We start from the raw sequence: 27,998 nt of genomic DNA, 5'->3' as shown, positions 1-27,998 counted from the left end.
TGAACATCTTGCTGCGGTTTACAGACTGTGTTGCAGACTAGGAGTTGTCACAAACTACGTGTGAAAGGCTAAAGGTTTGCTCTGCTTGATGCTACAAGAAAAACTTTTGTCGATTTCTTTCAACACATTAGGTTCTAAGACTCCCAAAGCTACCTAATCGTGACCTTACTACTTTAACTAGTTAAGCTTCATTATTACGTTTGTTTTAGGTCATACATTGTTACTTGGACATTCAGGCAGCCTAAATGTGAATATTGTTTTACTTACAGTGGAACGTAACGCAGATCAAACTGCTTCACACACTGAGTGGTCTGCCAAATTACACATCCACCGCTATGACATCTGCGGAGTTGCAGCAATCTAATGCGCTGGACTTTATCTGGACTATCGAAATAATGTAGAGCTTGTTCTGAACAAAAACGTCCTCTGAATATAATTGTGTAGTCAGGATGGGCCGATTCTTTATCTCGTTGAAAGATTAATCCGGAACATGATATCATAGCCATGGCTACGTTCAGGGCGAGAACGTTCCTTCTGAACCTTAAGTGTACCGTCCACAGACTTGGAGCCTCCGTAAGAGTCCGGCTCATACCGAGCACCAGATCATGCCCTATCAGAAGGAGCCATGTTGTCACCCAGATTCCAAAAGTCACTCTGCTGTGCTGGGGTGCAGCCTACACCTCATCCTGGACAGCACGGTGCCAGGAGGCCTCCCTTACACCTCAGACCACAGACAGGAAGTCCTTAGCTAAAATCCAGGTCCACAGACTAATCTTCTTCCTGCGTCTCAGCCTCCGAGCCTGTGCTCCTTCTCAAGTTCGGCCCGCTGCTCCTCCTCTACCCCCTGACTCTGGTGTCGTCCAGCTGGGCCTCTCGCTGGCTGGCCGTCCTGCTCTGGGCCACTGAGACGTCCGGGCCCGACCTTCATCAAGCTGGGCCAGTGGGCGAGCACGCGGAGGGACGTGTTCTCTCCCCACACTTCTGCGATCGCTTCTCCCGGCTCCACGTGTGCGTGCGGGCCGCACTCCTGGGCCCACACCAAGCGCTGTCTGAGCCGGGCCTTCGGGGAGGGCTGGAGGAGGCTGTTTGTGTTCCAGGGAGGGGAGCCCGTGGGCTCGGGCTGTGTGGCCCAGGTGTACCGGGGCTGGGCTAGGGCGGACCACGTGGCCGACCCGGACTTCCAGACCCTGTGGAGGAGCTGGAGAAGGAGGATCTGCTGGAAGCCTGGAGATCCCTGGCCTGGGAGGAGCGCTGGGCTCGCTGTGGGGGCTTGTGAAGGGCAAGGAGGAGAAGGAGGAGGAGGAAGGGAGGAGCCTCCATGGAAGGAGTCTGGAGGAGAAGGAGCGACTGATACCTGTGGCTGTGAAGGTGGGTGAGTTTGTGGGGCTTGGCCCTTTGCTGCATGTATTCCCCTCTCACTGCTTTACCGTCTCTCTCTGACTGTCATCAAATAAAATAAGAGGTTACAAAAATAAAATATATATATCATAATAGTTGATGGAAGATGAGATGTTTAAGCGTTTGGTTATGTCTCCTCTCTACCAGGTCCTCCATCCAGGGATCCGGAAGCAGGTGGAGATAGACCTTCTGCTGATGAGAGCAGGCAGCTGGCTCATCAACTGCCTGCCTGGACTCAAATGGCTCAGCCTGCCAGAAATAGTGGAAGAGTTTGAGAAGCTCATGATCAAACAGGTAAAAACCTTCATCCGGAAACGTAGCAGAACATACTGTACATCAGTGAAAAACCAAGAATGGCCAAATACAGTGTTTAAAAAAAAATGGTATTCCAGATTGACCTTCGGTTTGAAGCAAGAAACATTGAGAGGTTCCGCGAAAACTTTAAAGATGTGGATTTCGTGAAATTTCCGACGCCCCTGCGGCCGTTCGTCACCAGGTCCATCCTGGTGGAAACCTTTGAGGTAAGCAGCGATGTCAGCTACGATCCTTCAGAGCAGAAGGGAACCAGGACTCTGACCGCTGTGTGGTAGAGTCACCACTAGGGTGTAATGATACTCAGCTCACGATTTGATACGTATCACGATACGTTACACAATATTTTTTTTGTTTTTTTTCTCCCAAATAACAGCTTTCAAAACATTAACAATATTCAATCACTGAAGTGATTCTGTGAATGCACGCGTGATGCATGTGCAGAGTAGTTTGTGTGCTGGAAGCTCAACCAATAGATTTAAACGGATGTCTTATCGTAAAAACATGCCATAACTCTACGATACATGAAAATATAAATATTATGTTAAAAATAAAATGTTTGCATCGCGATATGTTGTACCACGGTATATTGTTACACCCCTAGTCCCGACCTCTCTCCCCCTCAGGAGAGCGAGCCCATCTCCAACTACCTGAGACCTGAGGTTCCTCAGAGGTGAAGCAGAGGATAGCCCAGGATGGGAGTGGACACCTTACTCAAAATGGTAAGTAAGACTTTATTTATATTTATTTACATTTACATTTAGTCATTTAGCAGACGCTCTTATCCAGAGCTACTTACAGTAAGTACAGGGACATTCCCCCAAGGCAAGTAGGGTGAAGTGCCTTGCCCAAGGACACAACGTCAGTTTGCATGACCTGGAATCGAACTGGCAACCTTCGGATTACTAGCCCGATTCCCTCGCCGCTCAGCCAACTGACTCCACTTATATAGCACATTTCATACAAGAATTGTAGCTCAAGGTGCTTTACATAAAATCAATAAAAACAATAATACAAGTGATAAACAATTCAAACAAAAATAAAAATCCCAATAAGATCTCGGTTCAAGAGAGAAAACAACTTTAAAAGTAGGAAAACCCTTTGAGATAAAATTACTTAAATGCTTCGGTAAAAAGGTAGGTTTTAAGCTGTCTTTTAAAAATGTCTAGAGTGTTTGCTTCCCTAATATTTATGGTTTATTTGTTCCATAGTTTTGGGGGCGTAATTGACAAAGGCCGAATGATGGTATTACTCCAGGTTATTTGGCTGCACCAGAGATTAGTAGCAGTTCTTGACACCAAATGCACAGTAAATGCTGCTCTTACGATGTGTGTGTGTACATCTGTGAGTGTAATTATGTGTGTGTGTGTATATGTATGCATATCTGTGTGTGTGGTGTGTGTGTATCAGGTGTTTGTGGACAACTTTGTCCACGGAGACCTCCACCCAGGGAACATCCTGGTCCAGAGCATCGCGGCGGGGGCCGGGGGGGGGCGGGGACCCCGGGGGCAGAACCACCCTGACAGACCTGTGGGACACGGTGGTGGTGAGCGTCAGGCCCTGTCCCGCCCCCCTGCAGCTGGTCCTGCTGGACGCCGGCATCGTGGCCCAGCTCAGCGACACGGACCTGCGCAACTTCCGAGCTGTGTTCACCGCTGTGGTGCTGAAACAGGTGAGACGGAGGACGTGGACCTGCACACTAATGTTACACTATTATTCAGAATATGACAATATTCGGATCACGGAAAAAGCATATTCCGTTTGGATATTCTAATTAGGCCATATTCTGAATATAGCATGTCTTCCACTTCCTGGTTTTAGGCAAGAGGTTGCATGCATGACTTAATTCTCATGGAGGATCAAAATATGTGAAAGTTGCCTTCAGACAGAGAGGAAGAAAGGAGATTCTAAAATGTTTATTAAATAGTGACTTCTTAAACAGTACCTTTTCGTAAAGAATTAAGTATATTTGAAGATTGGCCGACATTGCGGAGCTCTTCATCCTCTCCGGTCCCATCTCTGTGGTCTCCAGGGGGAGAAGGTAGCAGAGCTCATCTTGAACCACGCCAGGGCCAACGAGTGCCAGGACATCCCTCGCTTCAAGAAGGAGATGTCCGAGCTCGTGGACCAGGCACTGAGCAACACGGTCGCTCTGGGGAAGGTACAGCACAGGCACTGAGCAACACGGTCGCTCTGGGGAAGGTACAGCACAGGCACTGAGCAACACGGTCGCTCTGGGGAAGGTACAGCACAGGCACTGAGCAACACGGTCGCTCTGGGGAAGGTACAGCACAGGCACTTTGCAACACGGTCGCTCTGGGGAAGGTACAGCACAGTCACTCTGCAACAGGGTCGCTCTGGAGAAGGTACAGCACAGGCAAGGTCGCTCTGGGGAAGGTACAGCACAGGCACTCTGCAACAGGGTCGCTCTGGAGAAGGTACAGCACAGGCACGGTCGCTTTGGGGAAGGTACAGCACAGGCCAACTGCTCCAAACGGCGACATTTATTTAGGCGACGTTCAAAGCGACACACAAATAGTGCATGTAGTGAGTACAGCAGCAGGTCTGGGATCAGAAGTGAACCTGCTGGTGTACTCTGCTTCAGACACAACATCCTCTGTGACAGTTTGAAGTGGGGAGGAAGGGGGGACATCTCATTTGACTGATTTATTGTTTCTGTTTTAGATCCAAGTGGGTGAGTTGCTGTCCAGGGTGTTTGGATTGCTGATCCACCACAAGGTAAACTACCAGATAACTGTCAAACATAGTTCCTGATTGATCATTGTGCCGTTTTATGGTAAACTATACAGCACTTTGGTACACTTTTTTGTGTTGAGTGCTCTGTACTGGATTGATTGGTTTATATTTTCTACATTTTATATTTAAAACTCTTATATTGTTTACCGTATGCACCTTTCTGCCATAGTAAATTCCTTGTTTGTGCAAACTTACTTGGCGAATGAAGCTGATTGTGATTATCTGCTGCAGGTAAAGCTGGAGAGTAACTTTGCCTCCATTGTGTTTGCCATCATGGTCCTGGAGGGTCTGGGCAGATCCCTGGACCCGAGCCTGGACATCCTGGAGCTGGCCAAGCTCTGCTGCTAAAGAACTGTGCCTCTCTCCTCTGAAACACACACTCGCGCGCAGTATACACCCCCTTCAACACCAGGGTTTCCATAGAGCATGCTCTCCAACCCTGTTAGAGCAGGTCTCCTCGACCTGTTGGAGCAGGGCTCTCCAACCCTGTTCCTGGACAGCTACCAGCCTTTTGGGTTTGGCTCCAGCTACATTTGTTTGACCTTATTCAACATCAGTTACCTGATCGACCAGGTGATTATTGGAATCAGGTGGGCTAGATTAGGGTTGGCGCGAAAACTATTCCAGGAACAGGGTTGGAGACCCCTGTTAGAGTAACCACACACACATACACACACATACACGTGTCCTCCACGGTCCACAGGGTGTGCAGTGTTTTGTACCAGCTTTGTGCCGTCACGCTCGACTAGAATTACGAACACAAAAATATTGTTACATCCAAGTTATGCTAATATCTTATAAATATATAATAATTACCTCATATCACACTGATAACTGGACAGCCTTGTAATGCATCTTTTGAATTTTTGCTTGGTTAACGAGTCCAAACAACCATGTATCCTTAACAATTCTCCTATTCAGTGAATGTTTTATCCCGGCTCACCATCACCCATTCAACTGTAGCACAGGCCAGACTTGGGTCAGATATTTTTACATAATTTATAAACTTAGCATAGGATAGGATCCTTCCTTTTAATTATACTATAAAGCAACAAATGTGACAATCTTTTGTAAATCTCACCAGTGTTACTTTATTTCTCAGGGTTTCTAGTCATAGACTACACTTCATTCGTCACCATCAAATTTAGCGCAAATGTGTACATTTCTGTATGATAAGTTATTTCAAGATACTTTGAAATGACTGAATGATAAATAAAGAATTAAATCAACTTCATAAACATATATTTTTTTCCCCTGTTTTGTATCAAAGACCACATCAAGACAGAGGAGAGGGTCCATTAATTTACAATTTTATTAAATCTGTCAATGAAAAACACAGATGAGAGACGAGATTCTGTGGATGTCAGGAAGAACAGTCAGCATAGCTGAAAGAGAGATCAGGAGCTTCTGGTGCAAAAATTCATCATCATTTAACTCTTATTGCAAAAATGTTTGATCAATTTCATCACCATGAATCCAGACAGTGGTTCTGTTCATGTTCCGGGAGGGTAGAGGTGACAACTGAGTAAAAAAAGAACCAATCGGAATAACAATAATAATATTATTATAATAATAATAATTACAAAAGAAATAAAAACATTTCTAACAGACAAAACACAATCACCTCAATAGGACGAGATTCGGTCACTGTCACAACACCAGAGAAACGTGTTCTCTATTTTCTCTTTGTTTTATTTGTATTTTTTACTTTAAATTAATTTAAATATTTTTTAAAAAATATCTCACCATTTACTTATACTCATTTTGTAATTTTTATTGCGAAAAAAATAGGCAACTGGACTAATTGTAATGATGACGAGTGACTTGAGTGGAACGTTGTGTCGTTGGCACTGAGGGACGCTGCCGTGCGCGTGGGGCGCAGTACCCTCATCGGCCACAGGGTGGCGCAGTTCGACATCCCACCCCCGTCCTCTGCCGCGGGCTACAGGTCACCGGCTAGAAGGCCCGTGGCCCGTTAACAGCCTCTTATGTAGGAATGACGCGTGTGTTTGTGTTCAGATCCCGTCGTCGTCGTTTTATCTCCCCCTGCGAGCCGGTCTGTACAAAGGTAATTCCCTGAACGACATCTACGAAGACAAGTGCAACCTCCATTTTGAACCGAGCCCGCGGCAAAGCCCATGATCGAGGGTCTCCCCGTAGTTTTCCGGAGAGGGGAGCAGAAGTAGTAAGAATCTGGTAAACGTGCCTAGGATGTCTGAAGGACTGGTCTCATTTCGGGGGGTGGGGTGGTGGTTTTGGTAAAAAGTCAAGAGCAATTAAGACAGGAATGTCAAAGCTGAGAAGGAGGAGGGGAGGGGGGGTTGGGTTACCCTAAGACGTGACAGTTCCTCCTCACAGGGGCATGGATGACGTTGTAACAAACTCCTGCGTCTTTGAACGGAAAAGACAAGGAAAAACAAATGCAAGAAAAAATAATTAAAAAACGTAACTAAACAGGAAACGCAACAACCGTCTGTCCATGTTTCTTTACGTCTTCCTCATCTTCTTCACCGCTCTCGCCACAAAAAAAAACATCTTTACAAACAAAACGTTCAGACTCTGCCTCCGTTTTGTTCTTCTTCCAGTGCTCGCCCCTTGGGTCTGCAGGTAGGAGTGGGCCGCAGCGGGGCTGCACCCCCTGGTGGGCTGGCTGCCCGGGTGTCTGCAGTGGGGTGGGTCATGCAGCTCAGTGGGGCTAGGGGTGAAACAAAACTGGAGGGGGGGCGGGGGGATGTAAACAGTTCAGCAGCACTGCTTCAGTCCTGGGGGGGGGGGGGGGGGGGGCAAGGAGGGGGGGGGCAGGGGTAGAGAGGAGGGGGTAGAGGGCTGGAGAGAGAGAAGAGAGAGGAAGTCCAGTAAAGTGGGGGCTAGGCTTCTTCTAATCTGGTGATCCATCGCTGTGATATGTGTTCAGACTGACACGCACACTCACACACACACACACGGCACACTCACACACACACACACACGCACACACACACACACGCTCACACACACACACACACACACACAGGCTCTGTCTCAGCAGGTTGAGAGGGCCATGCTGTTCAAAGGTTCGGCTGAACCGAGAGCTTCCGGACAGCGTTCTGATAGACAGAGCTACTGGTCTGCCTCCCTCTCTGTCCAATGTGAACGAGAGATCCACTGACCCCAGCGGTAGGCCAGGGTCAGCAGGCTGGACAAGGGTCAAGACCTCGGCACCAGGACCGCCAAGAGAAGATGTCCGTGAAGCTAACTGGAGGGTAAAGCCTTTCCTGGCTGTCTGCCTAATCCCAAGATGGTCAGCGTTTTTCTCTCACATTTAAGGTGTGTGTGTGTTTACACATGCATATCTGTGTGTGTGCGCGTGTGTGTGTGTGGAAGGGACATACATGACAGGTATCCAATTATCCGTAGGGTTCAAACTGTCCTCCTCCCCTCCCCCATCCCTCTCCCCTCCTTTCCCCTCTCCCCCCTCCCCCCCCCCTCACCCCCTGTCTCTCTCCAGTGCTGCGAACAGTTTGGGCGGCTGCACTAGGGGGTGGTGGTGTCGCTACGAGTTGAGCCAGGGGTGGTTGAGACAGTCCCCGGCCGAGGCTCTCTTCTCGGGGGACCATCCTCCAGCATGGGGAGCAGGAAGTGGGTGAAATGTCCGGCGTCTTCCGGAAGCCAGCCGTACTTCTCCACCAGCACGTCAAACAGGGACCAGGGCTTCAGCTTGGTGATGTGCCTCAGCTCTCCTGCAGGGGGAGGTAGGGAATTAGCCAGGGGGTCATGAAGCATGAAAGGAAGATCAACAGGGAAATGGAGAGAAGGGGAAGGCAGAGAGAGAAGGGTAACGCGAAAGAGAGAGAGAGGATGGGACAGAGTGGAAGAGAGAAAGAGAGGGAGTCTGGAGAGAAAGAGGTGGAGTGAGAGCGGTTAGAGAGAGAGATTGAGAGAGAGAGGGAGTTGGGAGAGAGAGGGAGAGAGCAACTGAGAAGAGTCGGAGCAGATTAATACCACTCAGAGATAAAAGAAGAGAGAATTAAGACATCAAGCACAGGCCAGACCTTGGATAGAGAGAACATGCAGAACATCAAAGACGGAATATTAGCCTCATGATGACACAGACAGAGAGAGAGGGAGAGAGACACAAGACACAGAGAGAGGGAGAGAGACACTGAGAGAGGGAGAGATACACAAAGACACACAGAGAGAGGGAGAGAGACAGGGAGAGACAGAGAGAGGGAGAGAGACACTGAGAGAGGGAGAGATACACAGAGAGAGGGAGAGAGACACAGAGAGAGGGAGAGAGACACTGAGAGAGGGAGAGATACACAGAGAGAGGGAGAGAGACACTGAGAGAGGGAGAGATACACAGAGAGAGGGAGAGATACACAGAGAGAGGGAGAGAGACACAGAGAGAGGGACACAGAGAGAGGGAGAGAGACACTGAGAGAGGGAGAGAGACACTGAGAGAGGGAGAGATACACAGAGAGAGACAGAGAGAGGGAGAGAGAGACAGAGAGAGGGAGAGAGAGACAGAGAGAGGAAGAGAGAGGGGAGGTTATACAGTATCCCACAGAGACGTACACTTACCAGGCTGTACAGTCGTGTTAACGAGAAGACAGACTGGCCTTACACCTCAGGCTCACTGCAGACAGGCCTGTAGCCCAGTGGACTGCTTTGCTGCATATGCTAAACTAACATGCACATGCTGATCTAACATTAACCATCGCTTTCCACGAAGATGTGGTCATTTCTCAGTCAAACTGTCTGCAGGCTTCTAAAATCTTCAAACTCATTTGACACGGACGGGAATCGAACCCGGCCGTGCCAAATGACGTTGTGTCCCTGGGCACGGCACTTCACCCTACTTGCCTCGGGGAAAATGTCCCTGTACTTACTGTAAGTCGCTCTGGATAAGAGCGTCTGCTAAATGACTAAATGTAAATGTAAACTCGGAACAGAATTTTGAATTTACAGTTGGTACAACTGTACAATTAGCCTGTGTGCTCCTCCATCTTGTCAGAGGAGATAGCTAGCTGGTGAGCTAGCCAGGGGGTTAGGTAGCTAGCTGGTGAGCTAGCCAGAGGGTGAGCTAGCTAGCTGGTGAGCTAGCCAGGGGGTGAGCTAGCTAGCTGGTGAGCTAGCCAGGGGGTGAGCTAGCTAGCTGGTGAGCTAGCCAGGGGGTGAGCTAGCTAGCTGGCGAGCTAGCCAGGGGGTGAGCTAGCTAGCTGGTGAGCTAGCTACAACAACTTTACCTTTCTTGGAGAAAAACTCTCGGCTGTACTTCCCGGCAGCGACCACTTTGCGTGGGACCTTCCCAAGAAGCTCCATGATGAGAGCGATGTGATCTGAGACCCACCGGCAGGCACACACACGCGCGTACACACACACACACACACCACAGGAAAACAGGCACGGGACAGCATTACGGCATGCACACACCTCTTGGCGCTGGGTGGGGGACCGACAGACACACTGCTTTCCGGGGCGAGGCACGGACAGACTGACAGGAGGGCGGGGCTCTGTTGACGGTAACCAGCTTCACCGTGTGTGAAGAAAAAACGACTGCAGCGTTTTCTCGGTGGCTTGGTTTCAAACACGTCCGCAACCCAGGGCCTGAGTTGAGGCGCGTCCACTAGACCCGCCCCCACCCCTGGCCTGCCCGCTTGTCCGTCCGACCGTCCGTGTGTTTGTCCGCAGGGCGTGTGTGTGTCAGTCCCGCCAGCGCGTTCCCCAGAACTACCTCTTCTGTTGAAGAACTCCCGAGAGTATTTTCCGGAGAGTGCAAAGTGTCTCGGAATACAGCCCAGCAGCTCAATGATGTGGGCTATGTGGTCTAGAGGAGGAAGAGAGGGAGGGAGGTAGGGAGGGAGGGAGGTAGGGAGGTAGGGAGGTAGGGAGGGAGGTAGGGAGGGAGGGAGGGAGGGAGGGAGGGAGGGAGGGAGGGAGGGAGGGAGGGAGGGAGGGAGGGAGGGAGGGAGGGAGGGAGGGAGGGAGGGAGGGGATGGGAGTGTAAATTAGGGGAGGGAGAGTAGGGAGAGTAGGGAGAGGAAGAGGAGGGGAGTGGAAATAAGGAGGGGGAGGGAAGAGGTGGAATGAAGGAGAAGGGAGGGAGGCAGGGAGGACAAGTGGGATTTAGGTCAAAAAGGAAGGGAAAGGGGAGGAGAGAGGAAGAGGAAGAGAGAGGAAGGAGAGCACAGGGAGAGAGGAGGCAGGGAGGGGAGGAAGAGAGTCAGAGAGAACGGAGGGTTAGTGAGCCCCACACCAGAGAAGGTGAGATGGAGTGGGTTCGGACGCCACACAGAGACGTGGAGAGACATGCTTCTAACTCGAGACTCCGTTCTGCGTCACGTCCCAGAGAAGACTACAGGGAACCTCTCCTGGAAGACCTGAGGGTCTACACACTCCCAGAGGACACAGCCGAGCTTGGCTGGGCTGGTGGTTTCATACTCAGGCACTGGAATGACTTCCCCAGTCCACATGGGTGACATGTTTACACAGAGGTGGTACGACGGAAATGAGATCTACAGCAGAATGATTCATGCAAAGTCACTTGTGAGCGGTTGGCTTGGAGAGTTTAGTAGATGAACAGTGCTCTATGTATGTGAAAGAGGTTAATATGGAGGTGAGGAGGGGTGAGGGGAGGAGGGAGGGGTAGTTTGCAGGACAGGGGCAGAGTGGGGGTTGATTGGAGCTGGTTTGGGGTTAGATAACGAGGGGTACAGTAGTGCTAGGGGTGAGTAGGGTCTGAGATGAGGGGGGGGGGTATAGAACTGGAGGACAGAAAGGGAGGAGACTGGAGAGGGAATGTTTAAAAAAAGCTAATATTGACATTTTAGACACTGTGACTAGTTTTAGATTTTGAGTCAATTGAAGCATCTGTTTCTTGGTGAAACTCTACATTTGACTGTCTTAGTTTCTAAAACATTTGATCCCGTTGCAGTAATCTGTAAGGATTATGTTGATGGAAGTTGTATCGTTATCAGCTTGGAATAGCAACTGCAACAGTCCGATATGTCACATCAATCAAACTGAACAGGATTCAACACCTCATAATGAACATCTTAATAGGGAACACCCAACCACTCCTCATTAGCTACAAGGACGATAGCTTTAAAAAACGGTATTATTACTTTCACCACTATTAACATATTATCCTTCCAAATCTATCATCACAAGAGACCGTGCGTGTGTGTATATCTGTGTGTGAGTGTGTGGGTGTGTGTGTGTGTATGTGTGTGTGTGTGTGAGTGTGTGTGTGTGTGTGTACTCACCCTCATCACGAGAGTAGTCCTCTCCAGAATGGGGCTCAAACAGGTAGTCTCCAGTGGCCAGCTCAAATGCCTGCAGACACACACACACACACACACACACACAGCAGAAGTCATGGGTAGGGGTGTGTGCTGTGTGCCCGTGTGTGTGCGCATGTGGGTGTACTGCATGTCCGTGGGTGTGTATGTGTGTGTGTGTGTACTGTACATCATGTGTGTGTGTACTGTACATCTGTGTGTGTGTGTGTGTACTGTACATCTGTGTGTGTGTGTGTGTGTGTGTGTGTACTGTACATCTGTGTCTGTGTGTGTGTGTGTGTGTGTGCGCATGTGGGTGTACTGCATGTCCGTGGGTGTGTATGTGTGTGTGTGTACTGTACATCATGTGTGTGTGTACTGTACATCTGTGTGTGTGTGTGTGTACTGTACATTTGTGTGTGTGTGTGTGTGTGTACTGTACATCTGTGTGTGTGTGTGTGTGTGTGTGTGTACTGTACATCTGTGTGTGTGTGTCTGTGTGTGTGTGTGTGTGTGTGTGTGTGTGTGTGTGTGTACTCACCATGCAGGCTGTGCTCCAGATGTCTGCGGGAGAGCTGTACCCAGCTCCTATCAGAACCTCTACAGAACGATACTGTCTGGTCTGGATGTCCTCAGTGAAGTGTTTGTGCTGGAGAGAGGGCAGGTGACTCAGATACACAGGGATGGATAGAACTTTACCAACACACACACACACACACATCTACAAACACACACATCTACACACACACAAACATACACATCCACACACCCACACACACACATCTACACACATCCACACATGCCCATATCTACACACATTGACACATCCACACATGGGCACACACAAACACATACACACATGTACACACGCACACACACATGCAACGTACCACCCAGCAGGCGTTGCCCAGGTCGGCTATCTTGACCCGGAGTGTGTCTGCGTTGCGGGGGTCCAGGGGGTTGACCAGGAGGTCTGCTGATCTGGCCTTAGCTGGGGGGAGGCAGGGTCAATGTGTCATCCAATACAAACATGGACTGGTCGTTGAATGTCTGTTTTTGGGTATGTGTGTACTCCGTGTGTGTGTGTGTGTTTGCACATGTGTGTGAAGTGTACTCCATGTTTGTGTACTCCATGTGTGTGTGTACTCCATGTGTGTGTGTACTCCATGTGTGTGTGTCTGTCCTCTCCGTGTTTGTGTGAGTCCCACCTTTCGGCGTGTCCCCCGTGCTGGACGAAGACACCGTGCGACTGCGGTCCGCAGGGGGGCTGTGAGCAGAAGGCCCCGCCCCTATGTCCGCCGTGGTCACTGCGGGGTCTCCTGGCTCAGGGTCCAGGGGAAGATCAGGGAAGCGCGGCGCAATTGCCCGGTGACGGTTGGAACCGTTGGTCAGCCCAAGCCCCGCCTCCACCTCCCCGTTAAAGAGCTCGTACCCGGAGCTGAGGGAGTTGTCTCTGTCCGTGGTGCTGATCTCCGACTCCACCAGGGGGCAGAGCACGGGGATGGGCGAGGGAGGCGGAGGGCTGGCGGAGTTAGGGTGGGCCTCCCTCTGCCCTCCGCCCCGCAGCAGGTGGCCGTTGGTCTTGGGCGTGGCATTGTGGGGCTTGGCGGGGGAGGTGGAGATGGTGAGGTCGGTGTTGGTTTCTGTCTCCTCGTCGTCCTCGTCCTCTTCCTCCTCTTTGTCTCCTTCATGATCCTTTCTCTCCTCCTCCGCCTCCTCCTCCGCCTCCTCCTCCGCCTCCTCCTCCGCTCTCCTCTTCTCCTCCGCCTCCTCCTGTCTGGTTCCGCCTTTTGTCGGCTTCGGCTCGGCCGGCTTCCTGCCTGCCTGGCTGTCTTCTTCCTCCTCATCCTCCTCCTCCTCCTCTTCCTCATCGCTCTTCTCCTCCTCCTCCTGCTCCTCCTCCTCCTCCTCACTCTCATCCTCCTTTCCCTCCTCCTCCTCCTTCTCCTCTTCCTCCCCCTCCTGCTGCTTCTCTCCGTTCTCGTTGGTTCTGTTGCCGTCTCCCGTGGTTACGGTGGGTGTGGGAGGGTCCACGTGGGTGGGGCGTGTGGCCTCCTCTTCCTCCTCCTCCTCCTCCTCCTGGTCTCCAGGCTCAGTGGGGGGGGGCACCTCGGCCTGCTCCTGGGGGAGGGCTGCACCTGGGGGGTCGGGGGTGGCGACACACGCGCATTAGAGAGACGTCAGTAAGGTGAACAGATAGGGGCGTGCCATGCAGGATGAAGAAAATGAAGGATACATGTTTAAAGAAATAAGACAGACGTGAAATGGAGAGAGAGATTAGGGAAATGTGGGAGAGAGAGTTAGAGAGAGAGGGAGAGAAAGCGAGAGAGTTAGAGAGAGATGGATGTGGGATGGTGTTGGTTAAGAATGATGAAAGCTGTTTCTGAATCAGCCCGTCCCCCCCACTGTGGCCTAGTGTGGGTGCAGGCTGAAGATGAGCCCATATCCTCCCAATCACTCACAGCCTGACAGAGAACACACACACACACACACACACACACACGCACACACTACAGAGACATTCTCAAAACAAAGCTCAGCTTCAAAGAATTCTTCTCTCTCGTTGTTTATAACCCAGTTCCTGTGTAATCTAAACCTGTACACTGTAGCTACCATAGTTGCGACATGACTACCAACACAATTGGAGTTTGCAGAGTGAAGTATAGAAAATTACTAATAATTTACAGTCTAAATGAGCAAATATTCAGAATGAAAAATGATTCAACACCTGCTGAATCCATGACTGAAATAATCACATAAATAACTAAATGAAAGATGAACAAACAAACATAACAGGAGCAGTAACCGCTAGCCACTAGCGTCCTCCTGAAACTCACACGTGTGATTGGTCAGCCTGGTGGGCCTCTCACTCTCCGCCCCCCCCCCCTCCTCCTCCTCTTCCTCGTCTTCGTCCTCCTCCTCGTCCTCGTCGCTCTCCCCCAGCGCCGTGGCGGGCCCCGGAGGTGCGGGAGGGGGGGGTGTGCCGCCCTCGGGGTCCCCGGGGCCCCGCTGGAGCTCGGCCTGGCGCTCCAGAGCCTCGATCTCCAGCATCCTCCTCTCCAGAAGCTCCGTCTGACGCTTCTGACGCTTCTTCAGCTTCTTCTTCTTGTTCTTGGAGATCTTCCCCACCTGGGGGGGGAGGGGAGGGAGGGAGGGGAGGGAGAGGGGAGAGGGGAGAGGAGGGGGGAGGGAGTGGGGAGAGGGAGAGGAGGGGGGAGGGAGTGGGGAGAGGGAGTGGAGGGGGGAGGGAGTGGGGAGAGGAGGGGGGAGGGAGTGGGGAGAGGGAGAGGAGGGGGGAGGGAGTGGGGAGAGGGAGTGGAGGGGGGAGGGAGTGGGGAGAGGGAGTGGAGGGGGGAGGGAGTGGGGAGAGGGAGAGGAGGGGGGAGGGAGTGGGGAGAGGAGGGGGGAGGGAGTGGGGAGAGGGAGAGGAGGGGGGAGGGAGGGAGTGGGGAGAGGGAGAGGGAGGGAAGACGGGGAGAGAGAGCGAGGGGAAGAGAGAAGGAGAAAGAGAAAGAGAGAGAGAGAGAGGGACAAGGATAGTTAGAATGAAAGAATAAAAGAATGAAGAAAAAAATTGAAAATGGAGAAAGAGAGAAGAAAAGGTAGACAGAGATTAGACACACAATGCACATTTATAACTGATGTTGTAAATGTGTGGTTGGAATGTGAGGTATACATTCATACATGTCTGAACCACACTTGTTAAATGATTGCAGGCATTGGCTGAAGACCATACTAGGATCACATGTTCCTGCCTTCCCTGGTGGAGTCTATATATGTACAGAATGAGACTGTGATGTGATTAGCATGTGTGTGTGTGAGTGTCTGGGTGTATGTGTGTGTGTACGTGTGTGTGTGTGTGCCGTGTGTGTGTGTGCGTGGCGGGGTGCGCTTTCATACTCACTTCTCTGGTACTCACCGGTTTGCTGTGTGGAGCGGTGCTCACTAGGACAGACACAGGAAGTGAAGTCAGATGGTTCAACCTCGTGTGTGTGTGTATGTGTGTGTACGTGTGTGTGTGTGTGTGTGTGTACCTGCTGAGCCAGAGGGGGGTGGAGCTCCTGCCTTCTGCCACTCTGTGGCCTCCACAGCCATGCGTCTGACGAAGGCGTCATCCACACACATCAGGATGTTCTCTGGCTTGATGTCTGTGTGGATGATCTTACACTTGCTGTGCAGGTAGTCCAAACCCTGGAGAACCTACACACACAGTCAGACATACAATATGTGTGCATGTTAATATGTCTGTGTGTGTCTATGTCTGTGTGTGTATGTATGTGTGTGTTTGAATGTATATGTGTGGGCTGTGTGTGAGTGTGTGTGGGCTGCGTGTGTGTGTGCATGTGTGTGTGTGGGCTGTGCACGTGTGTGTGTGTGTCGTACCTGTCTGATAATACTCTTGACGCAGGGGAGAGGGAGGCCCTGGTAGTTGGACTTGATGATCCACTTCAGCAGGTGGTGACCAAGCACCTCGAACACCATACACACATCTGAGACAGGAGTCAAGGAGGAACACACACACACAGTCTCACACACACACAGACTCACACACACACACACACAGACTCACTCACACACAGACTCACACACACACAGACTCTCACACACACAGACTCACACACACACACACACACACACAGACTCACACACACACACACAGACTCACACACACACAGACTCACACACACACAGACTCACACACAGACTCACGCACACACACACACAGACTCACACACACACAGACTCACACACACAGACTCACACACACACACTCACACACACACAGACTCACACACACAGACTCACACACACACAGACTCACACACACACACACACACACACACAGACTCACACACACACACACACACACAGACTCACACTCACACAGCTGATGAAGATACGTATGCCGTTGATTCCGGAGATCTTGAAGTCGTCTATCAGCTGCACCACCATGTCCTTCTTGGGGTCGTTAGGGTCACTCTCTCTCACCTGCACAAGAGAGCGAGGGGGAGTAAGGGATAAAGACAGGTCAGGTACGGTGTGTGCAGGTCTACACAGGTCAGGTACGGTGTGTCCAGGTCTAGACAGGTCAGGTACGGTGTGTAGAGGTGTAGACAGGTCAGGTATGGTGTGTCCAGGTCTAGACAGGTCAGGTACGGTGTGTAGAGGTCTAGACAGGTCAGGTACGGTGTGTAGAGGTCTAGACAGGTCAGGTACGGTGTGTCCAGGTGTAGACAGGTCAGGTACGGTGTGTAGAGGTCTAGACAGGTCAGGTACGGTGTGTAGAGGTGTAGACAGGTCAGGTACGGTGTGTCCAGGTGTAGACAGGTCAGGTACGGTGTGTCCAGGTGTAGACAGGTCAGGTACGGTGTGTCCAGGTGTAGACAGGTAGAAGGTGGAGGACAGGTAGACTCACACAGCGCAGCAGCTTGATCTCATCCAGGGCTGTCTCTGTGTAGTGCTGGGCACTCTTCACCACCTTCATCGCAACAAAGTTTTTCACCCTGAAACACACAACATGACATCTGTATGACACTGTCATGCCTGATATCAACACACCCACCAGATGACCACGGCCCTCTACAAGTTACTGTCAGAGAGCTTAGACGGTCACCTGTTCGAAAAGTCACCTATTGGAATACTCCAAAGACGACAACAGTCCAAATTGTAGTCCTGGGCCGAGCAGGTGCATTCTGGTCCTTGTAGTGTTTACATGCGTTTCCAATGGAGACGTTCCATGAGTAATTAGGGTGTGTGTGCTCAGACTGCGGAGCCTTGAGAAAGGTGACACTGGGACCCGGTGTGGTTAACTCTCCTGCTGCTGGTGTCGCCACAGCTGCCATCTCTGCAGCCCTCTCACTGATGAGGTAGGGTTTTGTTGCAGCCGTTGACATGTTAACGAGGTGGCATCGTTATGGTAACCTAGTTTACTTTGCTTCCCGACAGGTGTGTGTGTGTGTCTTGAGGGCTCATTAAGTCACACACACAAAACTGGGTGTGCAGGATGTGTGTGTGTGGTTGTGTGTGTGTCTCTACACTTCAGAGAGAGAACACTTCACAAAGAGACAGAGACAGCAGGGGAGAGAACAATCTAGAGCATGCATGTAGGAGAGAATAATTCTAGTGCATGTCTGGTATGTGTGTGTGAGCGTGTGTGTACGTGTGAGTGTGTGTGCGTATATGATGTGTGTGTGTGAGCATGTATGTCTGAGTTGCTGTGTGTGAGTGTGTGTGTGTACGTGTGTGTGTGTACATTAGGGGTCGACCGATATGTGTTTTTCAGGACCGATGCCGATACCGATTATTACAGATCAAGTAGACCGATAACCGATATTTTGAACCGATATATATGTCTAGTGTAAAAATGAAAATTAATGTCAAAATTAAGAACAAAAAGGCCTCTGACAAAGACTCTTTAAATTATTTTAACTATATCTTTAATTCTGAGAACTGTTAATAATAACAACATAAAAAGTGCAGGGAGCATCCAGCAGCATTCTGTAAACATTTTGTAAAACTTTAAACCACAACAAGCGAACATATATATATACATTACATTTTACATTTAGTCATTTAGCAGACGCTCTTATCCAGAGCGACTTACATTAAGTACAGGAATATTCCCCCGAGGCAAGTAGGGTAAAGTGCCTTGCCCAAGGACAACGTCATTTGGCATGGCCAAAGTGACCTTCTGATTACTAGCCCGATTCTCTAACCGCTTAGCCACCTGACTCCGAAATACATGAAATATATATATATTTCATCTGCAAATTGGTTTTGAAAATGACCACTAAATGCTTAATAACGGCGCCGATAATCGGTCGACAACCTAGTGTACATGTGTGTGTGTGTGTGTGACTCACTGGATGTCCCAGCACAGCCATACAGTGGAGAAGTGGCCCCATCCCAGCTTCCTGATCACATGATACCTCCCGTTAAAGAGGTCCCCGATCTTCACCGGGTGGTAACCTCCTGGAGGGGGGGGGCGGGGGAGGGAGGGGGGGGGGGGGCGGGGAGAGCAGGAGGGGGAGGAGAGAGGGAGGAGGAGGAGGAGGGAGGAGAGAGGGAGAGAGAGGAGGGAGGAGGGGGAGAGAGAGGAGGGAGGAGGGGGAGAAAAAGACGTTAGTGTGTTCTATCACGTTCTAGAAGAGTGCATGATCAGTCAGTCAGTTACCACTGGGATAGAAAGAGAGAGAGAGCAGGAGATGGAGAGACAGAGAGAGCATGAGATGGAGAGAGCTAGAGAGAGACCGAGAGAGAGCATGAGATGGAGAGAGATAAAGACAGAGAGAGAGCAGGAAATGGAGAGATAGAGAGAGCAGGAGATGGAGAGATAGAGAGAGCAGGAGATGGAGAGATAGAGAGAGCAGGAGATGGAGAGATAGAGAGAGCAGGAGATGGAGAGAGAGCAGGAGATGGAGAGAGAGCAGGAGATGGAGAGAGCTGTGTATCTGTGCTGCTCCATCTCTCCTCCTGGGCCTCAGGCCTGCCACCCTAAACCCTGCTGGCCCTGGCCAGCCCCAGAGCAGCAGCCCGGAGCCTGCTGGAGCCACAGCAAATCCCTTTAGAGAGAGGGAGGACTGAAGAGAGGGAGGACTGAAGAGAGGAAGGAGGAAAAGGTAGAAGGTGAAGAGAGAGAGACACAGAGAGAAAGAGAGAGAGACAGAGAGAGAGACAGAGAGAGACAGAGAGAGAGAGAGAGAGAAAGAGAGAAAGAGAGAGAGAGCGAGAGATGGGAACAAGATATGGGCTGAGACTTCTTAAGTGTATTGCTTTTGGGTAGTGTGCACACGTGTTTGTGTGCGTGTGTGTGTGTGCGTGTGTGTGTGTGTGTGTGTGTTTGCGTGCATCTCCAGCTCACCTTTGCAGTAGTCGGCCGGGTCTTCCTGCTCCTCGTCGTCTGAGCCCAGGATCTCCTCCTCCTGCTCGGGGGGCGCAACCGGCTCAGGGGGGGGCGGGGGGGGCGGAGGGGGAGGGGGCGCGGACGGGGCTTTCTGCTGGGTGTCAGGCCTGGAGGGAGGGAGAGAGCGAGGGGGAGAGAGACAACCACACATAGAGAGGGACAGAGAGAGAGAGAGAGAGACAGAGCGAGAGGGAGGGAGAGAGAAATACAGAGAGATGTGTTTAGGTCAGGGATGTGCAAGCAGTCTGTGTCACAGTATTTCACATTTGCAGAAACACACACACACACGTCTTTGCCGTCCTTGGCCCAGTTTCATTTAGGCTTGGGCACACAGACCTGGGAAACATGGTGTTTAGGAGCGGTCATTCACACAGACCTGTAGTCTCTCCAGATGCTGGTCTTTCTACGGAGCCATTAGTGATGCACGGTGATAAAGGAGACTATTATGAAGTGTAATTCTGTGAATATCGCTGGCATGTCTGACTCATTTAGCTCAAAATGGAAGAATATGATCAAATGCTAAAGTAAGAAAACACACACATACAGACACACACACACACACACACACATACAGACACACACACATGTACAGACACACACACACACAGACACACACACGTTCAGACACGCACACACACAAAGACAGTGCTTATGAGCGGAGCTAAATCGCGGTCACAGGCTCAGACACATGATGGAGCCTCCCAGTGTGTTGCCATAGAAACTGCGGAGCAGGGGGAAATGTGGGTAACAAAGAGTTAAATTGTCAGAGAGAAGCGAGGAGAGGGAAGGAACAGGAGAGGAGAGGGGAGAAGAGGCGAGGAAGAGAGGATAGGAGGAGAAGAGGAGAGGAGGAGAAGAGGAGAGGGAAGGAATAGGAAAAGAAAAGACGATAGGAGGCGGAGAAGAGGAGAGGAGAAGAGAGGAGAAGTCCACTATCCAACCAAGAACACACACACACACACATGCACACACACACTTCCTACAACACATCAACTATGAACTAAGATCCAACCAAGAACACACACACACACACATGCACAAGCACACACACGCACACACTCTCTTCCTACAACCTACACTAAACACAAATGCATACATGCATGGGTTTACAGCACAATAAACACAGACACAGACAGAGTACTTAGACTCTTGCCCTTGCAGCAAGATGCTCTTTAACCAAAACAGTCACGTACGACATCATAGATCACTTCAATAGCCAGAGAGAGCTTTTATGAGCTTGCCAGTGGCCATACACACACTTAGCTACATGAACTTTCCCTGCCTGCTGTACATGGAAACCATAAAGACCCACCAGTGTGTGTGTGTGTGTGCGTGTGTGTGCGAGGAGCTGTGGTCCTTGATTATCTTATGATCTTACTGATTCCTGCTTTTTGCTCCCAGGAACTCAATCTAGACCCTGGATCCTAGTGCTTGTGCATTATCCTGTAGGAGTTATGTGACTGCACAGAACGAAAACTTTGTCACAATGTCATGTGACAATGTCATGTGACATTGTCACATGACATTGTCACATGACATTGTCACATGACATTGTCATGTGCCTAATGCAGCAGGGGGAGTACGGAGTGGTTTTAAAGGGTTTGAAAATGCACACACACACACACACACACATAGACACACTACACACTACACATAGACACACTACACGCACACTACCCACAAACACGCACACAGTTTACAGTCTGGCAGGACCTATGTACTAACCCTTAAACACTGGACTAATCACTGCCATTCCCCTCATTTCAGGCATACCAAGCAGCAGTCGGCTGCCAGGATCGTCCAGGCTGGACAGGAGGAGAGGCCTGCTCCGACACCCTGGGCCTGGGAGCCGGGAGGCCTGGGAGCTGGGCATCTGCTCTGCCAGGAGAACTGGCATCAAGATGTCCATTAAAGAAGTTTCTAGAAACATGACGAGCATGATCTTCAACCGTGTGTGTGTGTTTGTGCCAGCCTGCCTAAGGGTTGCGTGGGCGAAACAGCCATGCCCTGTGTGGAATGTCCTGTGTCAGGGTGTACAGGGTGTACTTGGCTTTTTGTGTGTGTGTGTGTGTGTGTGTGAGAGAGAGAGAGACGGATAGTGAGTGTGTGTGTGTGTGTGTGATTGTGCTTAGCTTTGCATGTTAAAAACACGTCCAGACAAGAATCCCGCCTGGAAAAAGGTTAAATTATATCTGAAACCATCTGATCCTCCACCATGAAACACCTTGGTGGGTGTGTCTCTTCAAACACCACTTCCAACCTCACACCCAACATTGGCATTCTGAGTTCCAGTGTTAGATTTTCTCAATCCCACTGTGCACATATTCTATGTGGCTTATTTTAGAACACACACACACACACACCATATCTGGAGTACCATGTGTTTGCCATGTTGCAGGTCTATACTGTAATGTGTGTGTGTGTCACCTATGGAGAGCTGTCTCCCAACCTTCATGTGTCCCCCTCTCCCTGCAGCCCCACTCCACTCTGTTACCCAGCAGCACCCAGGAACAGAGAGAGAGAGAGAGAGAGACCACCAGTACCCAGGAACAGAGAGAGAGAGAGAGAGAGAGAGAGAGAGAGAGAGAGAGAGAGAGAGCGATAGCCCACCAGTACCCAGGAACAGAGAGAGACAGAGAGAGAGAGAGAGAGAGAGAGAGAGAGAGCCCACCAGCACCCAGGAACAGAGACAGACAGATAGAGTGAGAGAGAAAGAGTGAGGTGGGAGATATAGAGGAAGTATCCAGTATAGTTTCTCCAGGGAGAAGAGATGGGATGAAGAGAGAGGAATCCCAGATGGTCTGAGGAGTCTAATGGTGCTGACTCACACTCCACCCATTCCATCATGCACCACAACTCCTACCATCCCATCATGCACCAGAACGCCTCCATCAGGCTGCCCCTTCTCACCACTCCACACGCCAGACCTGCAGAACGCCTCCATCAGGCTGCCCCTTCTCACCACTCCACACGCCAGACCTGCAGAACGCCTCCATCAGGCTGCCCCTTCTCACCACTCCACACGCCAGACCTGCAGAACGCCTCCATCAGGCTGCCCCTTCTCACCACTCCACACGCCAGACCTGCAGAACGCCTCCATCAGGCTGCCCCTTCTCACCACTCCACACGCCAGACCTGCAGAACGCCTCCATCAGGCTGCCCCTTCTCACCACTCCACACGCCAGACCTGCAGAACGCCTCCATCAGGCTGCCCCTTCTCACCACTCCACACGCCAGACCTGCAGAACGCCTCCATCAGGCTGCCCCTTCTCACCACTCCACACGCCAGACCTGCAGAACGCCTCCATCAGGCTGCCCCTTCTCACCACTCCACACGCCAGACCTGCAGAACGCCTCCATCAGGCTGCCCCTTCTCACCACTCCACACGCCAGACCTGCAGAACGCCTCCATCAGGCTGCCCCTTCTCACCACTCCACACGCCAGACCTGCAGAACGCCTCCATCAGGCTGCCCCTTCTCACCACTCCACACGCCAGACCTGCAGAACGCCTCCATCAGGCTGCCCCTTCTCACCACTCCACACGCCAGACCTGCAGAACGCCTCCATCAGGCTGCCCCTTCTCACCACTCCACACGCCAGACCTGGATGCCAGACAACTGCCTTCACACACGTCACACAACCCCAAACCTCTTCAAGAAGGGTGGGGAGAGACAGATCGCAGGATCTAAAGGCTCCTTCACACAGCCCCAACAAACACCTACAGTTGTTGGGTTGTGTTGGCTTGGTGTGATGTGGTGTTGGAGTTTGTTGGGGCAGTGTGAAAACGACAGCCATCTTTCCAAAAGTTGTAACCCCAACAGCCAACAACAAAATGGCTGATGTTTGTTGGGGTAGTTTGAACTGGCCCTTCACACTTCACACGACACATTCAAGGTTGGCCGTGTAGGGGGAGGAGAAGGATCTGCGACTGAACGCCACAGTTGCCCTGGAGAAGAGCGGAGCTCCACCAGGAAGACAGACAACCCTGGACGTGACCGTCACACAGATGATTCATCCACAAACACTGCCCTTTATCACCGTGGTAACGGGTGATTACTAGGCAACAGGATGGACCATCTTGGTGGATCCTGGTTCGCACTCTCCACTACAGCTGAGGATGTGTTCAGTAAAATGGAGGGAGAGCACGCGATGGGCAGCGTGCGTACGGGATGCAGGGATGACACAACATGTCTTGTTCGACCTCCTGGGCGTACTGTAATTAATATGTGGCGTAGGATATAGAAATCTCCACCACCGTGTCGCATGATGATATCCCATAATCCCGTGGGCAATATCACCCCCTTTCAATGATTCGTCATCTATTTGACTCTCTCTCTCTATCCATCTATCTCCCTTTGTATCCACCAATCCATCTCTCTCTCTCCCCCTCTTTCCCTCCCTCCCTCCCACCCACCCTCCCTCCCTCCCTCCCTCCCTCTCTCTCTCTCTCTCTCTCTCTCTCTCTCTCTCCCTCTCTCTACCTCTCTCTCTCTCTCTCTCCCTCTCTCTACCTCTCTCTCTCTCTCTACCTCTCTCTCTCTCTACCCCAGTCTCTCAGCAGGTCAGGTGACTCATTCACTCCTCTCCTCCAGTATGTCTGTCTGAGAAGAGAAGTGAGATCTCAGCGCTATTTCAGTCTGCAGCCTGACGTAACTGACTGCACTGCCCCCACATAACCCAGGGCCCCAGCTAGACACCATTATGGCTCTGGGGAACACAGTAGCACACTGGAGCCGCCATTATGGCTCTGGGAACACAATAGCACACTGGAGCCGCCATTATGGCTTTAGGGAACACAGTAGCACACTGGAGCCGCCATTATGGCTTTAGGGGACACAGTAGCACACTGGAGCCGCCATTATGGCTCTGGGGGACACAGTAGCACACTGGATCCGCCATTATGGCTCTGGGGGACACAGTAGCACACTGGAGCCGCCATTATGGCTCTGGGGGACACAGTAGCACACTGGAGCCGCCATTATGGCTCTGGGGGACACAGTAGCACACATGAGAAACTATTACAGTTTTCAACAGTAATATTACCATCCAACATGCTACAAGCTAGCCATGAGACCGTGACCAGTTACTAACGACCACACCCCCTTCATCAACTGCCAAACAGGTTCCAGCATCAACATTCCCTCTGTAGACTGCATTCCTCATACCACACAGGCCACATAAACAGAGAACAACAGCTAGCTACCAAACAAGCCAATGCGTCTATGCGAGAATCAGGTTAATACAGACCTCTTCATGAAAACATGCTAACACACACACACACACACACAGCCAGTCCCCTGACTAGGGTCCAGCCCACACTAGTCAATAGGAGCTGAATTGACTACTGTTCTAGTTTCCTCGAGGCAGAGATACTGTGCAGTGGATACTGTACTACATGCTACGCAACATAGACTGTTCTCCACACATGTAAATAAACACACACACACACACACTCACACACTCTAAAGCGCAGTCAGACCCCCATTCACCAGTACATGGAGGGCTTGTTCAATAGATCCGCTTGACTTTGAATCTAATTAGCATTGGTGAGTATGCCTGTCCTGCTGACCAGAGTTAAACACACTGCCCATGTCAACACTGTCTGTCCAAGCAAGCCTAGCCACAGCCCACCCTGACACACACACAGTAATCACACACACACACACTCATCTGCAACACACACACACAGTCATCACACACACTCATCTGCAACACACACAGTAATCACACACACACAGCATTCAACAGTGGTAGTATATTGACATTAGTGCACACCTTGAACGCAGCTAATGTAACTGCTTGTCAAAGCCAATAGCTGCCTCCCCATCCCCCACTGCACACACACACACACACACACACAGCTGCACCCGCACAAAGAACAGCAGATTATTGGGGGGGTGTTTCCTGTGCGTGCATCTTCATTCCTGAACATGTATCCAGTCATTTTCGTCCGGCACACTGCACCCTCTGTAAGCTCAGTCGAGTGAAAACATTCCACACACACACACACACACACACTCAAACTCCATGTCACCCATATTCAGAGGGTGCTCCATTGTAGTGTGGAGCGTACAGAACCCTCCTGGTGTGTACATCCAGTGTGTCTCTCCACGCTCGTACATGTGTCTGACGTCAGAGGCAGAGCCCAAACTGTGGAGGTCGTGTCCAAGCACTCACTCATGGGAGGGGCGAGGCTGTCCAGCAGTTGTCTAGGAGACATGTAGGTCTGTCTGTCCACCAACTGTCTGGGAGACATGTAGGTCTGTCTGTCCAGCAGTTGTCTAGGAGACATGTAGGTCTGTCTGTCCACCAACTGTCTGGGAGACATGTAGCTCTGGGTCTGTATTGCTCTGCCTCACTGGAGGAGACATGTAGCTCTGGGTCTGTATTGCTCTGCCTCACTGGAGGAGACATGTAGCTCTGGGTCTGTATTGCTCTGCCTCACTGGAGGAGACATGTAGCTCTGGGTCTGTATTGCTCTGCCTCACTGGAGGAGACATGTAGCTCTGGGTCTGTCTTGCTCTGCCTCACTGGAGGAGACATGTAGGTCTGGGTCTGTATTGCTCTGCCTCACTGGAGGAGACATGCGGGGTGTCGAGGCCTCTGGAGGAAGGGAGCCCTCACTGAATCACGCCCCCCAAAATGTCCTCAAAGTTTTTCCTTTCCTGGGAGTTCTTCCTTGTGTCCTTGAGGGTTGAGGTTGGTTTAGGCGCAGCTCTCTGGGCGTTTGTGAAGCCCTCTGTGACTGCTTGTAAATAAGGATATGCAAATATGATTTGATTTAAATTTGACCCAAGGCCGTGGAGAGAGGCTGGGTGTGTACTCGGGCAAGATGTCACTTTATATCGAGCTTACCTTCATGTAAAGTGTGGGCTTCAATCTTCTTAATAGAATCAAAAGCGTTAACTTGTTTCTGGGTCAAATAATGCAAATCATTTAAATTAAAAGTAAAGTTGAAATAGAATAGAGGAAATGTAGAACCGCCATTGCAGTAGCAGGATTGTAGTCAACTAACACTCCTTCACTAGTTTTTGAACTGAGACTCTAAGAAGGGATTAATAATGGTCGGCAGTTCAGCGGTGTATCCAACTGATATCACGCTATATGAAAATAGCTAGGCAATCTAGCACCACCATGATACCTTAATATTAGCCTAACTGTTAAATTGAGATATACATACCAGACATGCAATGAACAGTCTACTTATAGTAGTGGTGCAAAGTGATGACTAAGCATCATAGCTGTTGTTTTGACACCAAAATGGAGGAATCTCTCTCAGGGACCGCAAGGAAGTGGATTAATTAAAAAACGCAAGAACAGTTCCCAGAGTTCATCCACAGGTTACTAAACTTGTACATACAGTCTTATGACACTCTGTGTTACGTAACACCTCCAAACAAGGCTGTTTCTCTCTCCTTTCTTACAAATATAGCCTCCATGAAGCATGCAGCCAAGCAGACAGACTCGCATGCTGTACACACCCCCTCCGTTCTGTATCTCTGAACACACACACACACACACACAGGTAAAAGCCAGCTCTCCCCCTCACACACACCGACCATTACTCATCCGCCCGTTACCCCTTCAACCCTCCCTGACCCCTCTCACTACCCCGCTCCCCTCCCCCCCCTCTCCTCCTCCTCCTCTACCTGTTTCGGACGGCTCGATGGCGCAGTCTGAGCACGCTCAGAGCCAGGCCGTGCTTCCTCCTCGAGGACTGTGACGAGCTGCACTCCATCAGGCAGGACGGGCGGGCTAGCGAGGGTCGCAGAGCGCTCTGCCTTCTCAGCTGCTGTCGGCTCCAGATAGCGACCGCACACACACAAGTGCGCTGAGACAGGGCCCAGCCCACAAAAAAACCCAGCCCTGGATTCCAGGACCAGCCACACAACTGCCCAATCACACTCGGATGCTAATAGCCCATCATTCACTCGGCTGCACACACACGTGCACCAGCAGAGGCATGTATCCCTATACTGGACACACACACACACAGATGTGGGCCTATACTGGACACACACACACACACACACAGAGGTGGGCCTATACTGGACACACACACACACATACTAACAAAGAGACCCCAAATGCAATACACACATTATCACTGTGGTTTGTACCTTTACAAACTTATAATAATATAGGATATATAAAAATGCCACCCTCCAACTAACTAAACAGCTAACACAGATTAATGTCCTAAAACCTTCAAAGACCAGCCAGCTAAATGAGTCAGGGAGTCAGGTGGCTGAGCGGTGAGGGAATCGGGCTAGTAATCAGAAGGTTGCTAGTTCGATTCCCAGCTATGCCAACCAAATGACGTTGTGTCCTTGGGCAAGGCAATTCACCCTACCTGCCTCGGGGGAAT

The 27,998-nt window shown here is 50.8% G+C and overlaps 2 protein-coding genes across 5 annotated transcripts in view; one reads left to right on the top strand and one right to left on the bottom strand.

Annotated features, from left to right (window-relative positions):
* The first annotated feature begins 51 nt into the window (after positions 1-51).
* adck2 (aarF domain containing kinase 2) lies at positions 52-5,682 on the top strand. Its single transcript, XM_067233978.1, is given in 16 exon segments — positions 52-800; positions 802-913; positions 915-968; positions 971-1,018; positions 1,020-1,188; positions 1,191-1,226; positions 1,229-1,368; positions 1,546-1,692; positions 1,791-1,919; positions 2,337-2,432; positions 3,121-3,186; positions 3,188-3,382; positions 3,743-3,871; positions 4,396-4,449; positions 4,699-4,801; positions 4,804-5,682. Coding segments are annotated over 16 exon segments (1,809 nt in total). The 5' UTR covers positions 52-504; the 3' UTR covers positions 4,839-5,682.
* A 936-nt stretch (positions 5,683-6,618) lies between these two features.
* srpk2 (SRSF protein kinase 2) overlaps positions 6,619-27,998 on the bottom strand; it is a 43,587-nt gene continuing 22,207 nt past the window's right edge. For 2 of the 4 annotated variants that reach the window (XM_067233975.1, XM_067233977.1), the window contains 15 exons: positions 19,588-19,736; positions 18,590-18,698; positions 17,143-17,230; positions 16,628-16,715; positions 16,110-16,216; positions 15,761-15,926; positions 15,631-15,671; positions 14,564-14,855; positions 12,935-13,864; positions 12,617-12,717; positions 12,268-12,375; positions 11,712-11,781; positions 9,693-9,785; positions 7,429-8,186; positions 6,619-7,394 (listed from right to left, as the gene is read on the bottom strand). In XM_067233975.1, coding sequence (XP_067090076.1) covers positions 7,981-8,186; positions 9,693-9,785; positions 11,712-11,781; positions 12,268-12,375; positions 12,617-12,717; positions 12,935-13,864; positions 14,564-14,855; positions 15,631-15,671; positions 15,761-15,926; positions 16,110-16,216; positions 16,628-16,715; positions 17,143-17,230; positions 18,590-18,698; positions 19,588-19,736 — 2,548 coding nt within the window. In that variant the 3' untranslated portion in view covers positions 6,619-7,394; positions 7,429-7,980. Of the gene's footprint in view, positions 7,395-7,428; positions 8,187-9,692; positions 9,786-11,711; positions 11,782-12,267; positions 12,376-12,616; positions 12,718-12,934; positions 13,865-14,563; positions 14,856-15,630; positions 15,672-15,760; positions 15,927-16,109; positions 16,217-16,627; positions 16,716-17,142; positions 17,231-18,589; positions 18,699-19,587; positions 19,737-27,279; positions 27,403-27,998 lie in introns of those variants that run through there. The other 2 variants (XM_067233974.1, XM_067233976.1) reach the window with 2 other exon arrangements.

This window comes from Osmerus mordax, chromosome 4 (genome assembly GCF_038355195.1).
Source record: "Osmerus mordax isolate fOsmMor3 chromosome 4, fOsmMor3.pri, whole genome shotgun sequence".
NCBI classification, from domain to species: Eukaryota; Metazoa; Chordata; class Actinopteri; order Osmeriformes; family Osmeridae; genus Osmerus; species Osmerus mordax.
Note: the sequence above shows the minus strand (reverse complement) of the source record. Positions and strands in the feature narration are given on the sequence as shown.